Here is a 6149-nt window from a genome sequence, read left to right as displayed (position 1 = left end):
CTGCTGGGGGCTGCTTGCTACAGCCTGAGAGTGAAGCTTGAGGCAGGGCTGGGCTGTGCTCCAGCGTGGAGAAGCAGAGGTGTGGCTTGGGCTTACCCAACAACCCAGCTCCAAGCCTCGCTGGCAGGTTTGTCAAATAATGGCAAAAGATGAGGGCAGTAGAGGAGAGGGAAGCCCTGGGGAAGGTGAAACAGTTCTGTGATTAAGCCACAACCTCAAAACATCCACAAAAAGATTTTCTTGTAGAGTTCCAGCAGCCTCGACCGAGCATTTGGACTGTTCTAAAGCCTTCTGGAATTTCAGCATACCCCAGAAATATTTTAAAATAGAAATTCTCAACTTTGCAAGCCTCAATCAAAGCAGAATTCAGGGAGAAAGTTTCAGGGAGGACTGAGAGGAGACACCACAATTTGGTTCTGTATTAGGATGCCTCAAAGCACATGGATATAACACCAGGTCCAACCTCTAGCTATGGGAGCAGCCTGCACAAGTCCCCCCCTCTATTCTTCCAAAGATTCCTGAAGAATTGTACAAGATTTGAGTCTGTTGTGCCTTTAAAAAAATGTTTAAGTACTTAAGGAAATTGCTTGAATTAGTTTTTTAATAGTTGCTGACAGTTGGCTTGTCCAGAACTTTCTATTAAATGTTTCTATTAAGTGTTTCAAGAATTAGAAAGTGACAGACAGCATATGCAAGCCTGTAATGCAGCTCCACACAAACAGGAGCCTGTGACACATTCTTAGCAAGGTCCCATCCATTAATCACTTCCTGCCATTAGTGTCAGTCACTAGATCAGAATTTAAGAAACTTAATAAAAGCACAGGACATTTGGAACACAAACAATTAGGGAATTCACAGATTGGGAGGCAATACACAGGCAAAAAAAGCAAACAGAAGGCCACAGAAAAACAGCCACAAGAGTAAAGCTCTCACATGGTACTAAATAAATAAGATAATAGGTGGTAAAGATAGATACTAGGTTGAAAAAGCAATTGCTTTCCACTTCTACACACCACTGCATGAAAGTGAAGGACTGGCAGCTTTATCTTTTGAGTGCCCAACTGCATTAAAATCAGGCTTACCTGCCTTCACCTGAAGTTCTCCCTCCTCTTCCAGTGAAATCTCAGCACAGGGAACTCACAATTACGGAATTTCTCTTGAATTTCTCTCTCAAGAAAAACTGAAAGCTCTTTAGGACATAGACTTGGGAATTTTTTTCAAAGCTCATCCATTAACAAACAGTGTTTGAGTGCAGTTTTGGGTGTCCACTGATGTTGGGAAACTGTCTGGAAGAAAACAGACCGAGGGAAAACCATCCCGGACCGAGGGAAAACCATCCCCGGCTGGAGGAGCCGGAGGAATCCGTCCCCAGCCTGAGGAGCCCCAGACCAAGGGAATACCATCCCTGGCCGAACACCGGCCGGAGGAAACCGTTCCTGGCCTGAGGAACTCCAGACTGAGGGAAAACCATCCCCGGCCGGAGGAAAATAATCCTCCCCATCTGGGGGAAACCCTCGCCAACCGGACAGAACCTCTTAATACATACTCGTCTCCTGCGAGTCTTTGCCCGGGGTCTTCGTGCACGTGAATTACGGGGGGATCCTACAACATTTCTTTACTTATATCTCTCTCGATTCTCGGAATGATCTCTGAGATCTATGGCACGGAGCTGGACCCCAGGTCCACTCGCAAAAAATGCGAGTGGGGCGCCCACCCAGGAGAAAAGCTCCGCAGCACAGAGTCTCAGGATCTGAGTCACAGCACCAATTTGTCAAAAACGCTGACATGTTTAAAAACTTTTTATTGAGAGAGATGTAAGTAAAGCAGCGTGTTTGGGCGGCCGGGGAGCCGCAGCCCAACCACCGGCTCGCACCTTCAATAAGGTGAAGCCGGCGCTTTATTCTTTTCATAAACCCCTTCCCCTCAGTCTCCCATCAGTTTATCATTGGTTTTCATTTTGCGGGCTCCCCCAGCACTGGTTCTTGCTTCCCGGGCTTCGTTCTGTTGCTGAGGGGAACGGTTTCACGTTTCGCGGGCTTCGCTCTGCTGCTGAGGGGAATGGTCACGTTACGTCCCTGTTTGGCGGGACCCTGCGCTCGGCCCCTCCTCCTGTTTGTCTGGCTTTTCTTCCTTAAACATACACTTACAAATACTCCCCAAAACAACAGGACACAACAAACCACCTCAACAAACTGACCAAACAAACATTATTAAACTGAAAGTTACACTCAACAAAACAATAAACTGCAATTTAAACCCTTATTTTTCACATTAAATCACTTAAGGATATGGGGATAGCTTAGAGATTGAATTAGACAAGGTTTATCAATTATACTTGTTATTATTGGTTTTGATTATTAGTATGTTGTTACTGCTTCTGTATTATTAGAATGTTGTTTATGGCAATGTATCATTAGCATGTTATCTCGCATAATGAAGTCAGGATTGCTCAAAAAGGGGGATATGTTGGGAAACTGGAAGAAAACAGACGTGAGCAATCCTGACTATTTAGCTTTAGCTAAGAGTAAGCTAAGGGACTTGAGGCCTGGGTCCAAGGTTACTGAAAGATGAGCTATGGGAAAAAGATAAGGAAGAAGAAAAATAGAAAAAATAGAAAAATAGAAAAGAAGAATAGCAGAGTAATGATTAGCCAGCAGATGTTCTGTGAGAATAGAATTTGTGGCCAAGATATAGCCACCTGCAAGATGTCATAATATAAACAAGGGCTCTATATAAAGCAAGTGTGAATTGTTAATAGACGACTTCACTTTAAGCATATTGGTGACTACGTGTTGTCCTTAAGCCTCCACGGATTTTTTTTTCCACACAGACACTGCTAACAGCCAATTTTATATCCATAGAGAAGATACTTGCTTCTGTCATTTCATGTCAGAATAAGAAAATGGGCAAAATGGTACCACAACATGAGGCCACTCACTTGCTAACACTATTTCTGCTTGGCCCAGAATCCTCATAGTGGTTTTACCATATGATAGCAAACCATACAATCATCGAATGCATACCTACATTTCATTCAGTTTTTTGGGTTTTTTTGTCAGCAAGCATGAAAAAAATGACACGAACTATACTACATATATTTAAAATGTGAGTAAATAACATAAGGGACCACGTTAGCTTCCATTCAGAGCAATTACAGGAAAGCTGAGATGCAAGGCATAATTAGAAGAGATGACGATTGCAAAGGAAGTTAAAGGTTTTGATTTGGGGTTGGTTTTGGTGGGCTGGTATTCTCCAGAAATACCAATACTCAGTTGTAAAACAAGGACACAAAAGACTTCTTCAGTGATGACTTCCCCCATTTCCATAGCTTGGGAAAACTGAAGATCTGTATTTTATTTCCAACACCTCTCTAATCTATGACCTACAATTCAAGCAATTAAAAAGCTGTGAATATAAACATTTCCTGATTTGGTCACATAGAGCTCAACACACTTCCCCACTCTGGAACAACATACCATCAGTTAAAAAAAAAAATCGTGTAATTTTAGCATTCTCTAATAAGTACATATTTAATGTTTTAAGACTTTCAAAAACATTATTCAAAGGAAAGAACATAAAAACGTTTTTAGTCGGATGTGGAGAACATCCACAGGCATCCTAAAACCTCATAGATTCAAAAAACAAAGTTGAGAAGTGAAGATAGCTCTCACAGGACATGGCCTAATTTAACATTTAACATTCAATATAAACATTGAAGCAGGGGTGATACTGGGAGGAATTCCAAGAGAAAGTGAAGACTTCTATATTAAAATACCCAAAAACCTTCCAGCATCCCAGACAACCTTAACTGTGCAATGACTGAAACACAAGGAGTTTCACAACTTTTATTACACTCTGTTGCTTTAGTTAAACCTGCTGGTATAGTGAGTAAACCCAAACCACATTATAAAACCCAAGCAAAATCATTACAGCACTAACCACATCTCTCTGAAAGTGATGCAATGGAGGTGAGTAGAGGCACAACCTTAACTATGTAAGTAAGCACAAAGAAGATCTTCATATGTGAATACAGCTCTCCTGGTAGTGGATAATAAAGATAAAATAAGAGTTATGGTGCTAAACATAAGAGCAGTATTGTTTATACCTGCATACAAAGAATACAAGGCCTTTTTAAATACCCTTCTTTTTTCTGAATGACCTGTAAACACAATTCTCCCAAACCGTCTTCCCTCTGTACCTGAACTAGTATATAAAGATTTATACAGAATGTGCAAATCCAGTATAAGTATTTTTAAGCTCTCTTCTTCAAATAGAAGAAATACAGGGTTAAAAATATTAACACCACAGAATCCCTCTACCCAGCCTCTGCAGAAGGACATAAGTAGCAATACTGCCCAGGACATCCAAGCACAGCAAAACATTGGACCAAGAAAACCATACAAATGTATGGCATGTGAAAAATAAATACAATTACAAAGGGAAAAAACCCCAAACATTTATGAAGGGAAACTATTAACATTGGCAAATGAAAGTGAATTAGGACTCATCAGTCTAAAGCAGATCTGTTCCTAAAAAGCACTCACATATCAATTTCTTAAGTAAACCTATGATGTTAACCAAAATCCAGTTAGACCTTGGGTGGACAGACTTTATTCATCTAAGTGTTCATTAAGAGGTGGTATCTCAGAGTTACATGCCATGCTCCATACTATTTACTAATTACATATTTATAAATATTGCTAGACCAGGATGTTGGGAGTCAGCCCCTCTACTGGGTTATTTGCTACCACTGCCTTTTTAGTATCATTGCACAGATGATTTCTGCACCAACCCAACATTTTAATATCCCTCATACTAACTTGCTACAGAGTAAAGTTCATGGAAAAATAAGTTAGACAAAAATATTACAACCTACAAGGAGTATGGTACAATCTAGTTCTTACAGTTAAGACTTCTGGCCCAAGACTTAAGAACAGTACCAGCCTGAGCAGAACACAGTTCTAGAGTATTTAAAATGGAGAAATGACAAAATAGTCTGGATTTTAGTTCAATGCTAGAGAGTGAACCAGAGACCAGAGAATTTATATACACAATTCTCCAGGATAGTTTAGAAGCTCAAGCAATAATTATAGGCCACTCCCTTCAGAAATTGCTCTTTGCTTTTTTGTACAAGTACAGATGTGAACTTCTCAGAATAGTCTGAGCTTCCACTCGTAGTAAGAGTGAATATATTCACTGCAAACAACACAATTCCATTTACAGCTCTCAAACTAAAGTAAGAAGAAAAAAACCACGCTTACTAGTGGTATCTACTGTTTATCTGTCTCCAGTGGAAGTTCTTATCAGAAGGCCAGGTTGCAACACTGAACATCAATAAAAAGATTCCTTTGGCCAGCATTTAAACATTCCCGTTAGTGAGATGATAGTAAAATTGTATTTTCTAGGTCTAGAAATAGGCACAGCTTTCCCTCTGCCAAGTATCTGGTGATCTTCATGCAACACTGACACAACTGCAAAGACTCCAAAGGAATTTTCTGTTTTTGAAGAACTATTTACATACAAGGCCAAATCACAACATTGTCACCCTAATGAGGTAAGTTTTATAGTAAAATCTGACTTGAGGTGAACACCCAGCAGTTGTCTAACACCTCATTTGCAAGGCTGGAGTGCAGTACAAAACTCACTACAAAAATCAGTTTCTATTCTTCAGCTGAGTACTGAGAGGTTCAGTGTAGTTGCCAGCATTATAGTAACGTGGTTAAAGTCATTTTACCAAAACCAATATTGCCAGATAGGTACAGTCAGTCCACGGATACAAATGACTTCTACCCAGTGTAAGAGAACGTAGCAAAAAGCCTCAAAAATCTCAGAGGCATCAACTTCTTAAGTCATCAGTTCTGAATTTCATTTGCATGTTGGGGTTATTGACCATGACAAGGTCAGGTGTCCAATGTGTTGACTTCTTTGGAGCAGAAATAATGCACAACTATTGCATTGGGATATCGAGCAAATGCACTGTAAAGAGACAGAACACCAGAATCAATCGTCAATACACTGTTCCTTATTCAAACAACAACATCCAAGTTGTGCAGATTTAGAAAACAGAGGCCTACATAAAACTGTTTTCTTTTTTAAATTATAGCCTGAATATTTTAATCGAGAAAACTAGACAAAAGAATTCTACTGAT

At 40.1% G+C, this 6149-nt stretch overlaps 1 protein-coding gene across 1 annotated transcript in view; it reads right to left on the bottom strand.

The window, feature by feature from the left end:
- Window positions 1–3831: 3831 nt before the first annotated feature.
- The window catches only part of VPS39 (VPS39 subunit of HOPS complex), a 29739-nt gene continuing 27421 nt past the window's right edge, over window positions 3832–6149 (bottom strand). The window contains exon 25 of the mRNA XM_008500288.2: window positions 3832–5976. Coding sequence (XP_008498510.2) covers window positions 5901–5976 — 76 coding nt within the window. The 3' untranslated portion in view covers window positions 3832–5900. The remainder of the gene's footprint in view (window positions 5977–6149) is intronic.

The sequence above is a fragment of the Calypte anna genome, chromosome 5A (genome assembly GCF_003957555.1).
Source record: "Calypte anna isolate BGI_N300 chromosome 5A, bCalAnn1_v1.p, whole genome shotgun sequence".
Taxonomy (NCBI): domain Eukaryota; kingdom Metazoa; phylum Chordata; class Aves; order Apodiformes; family Trochilidae; genus Calypte; species Calypte anna.
Note: the sequence above shows the minus strand (reverse complement) of the source record. Positions and strands in the feature narration are given on the sequence as shown.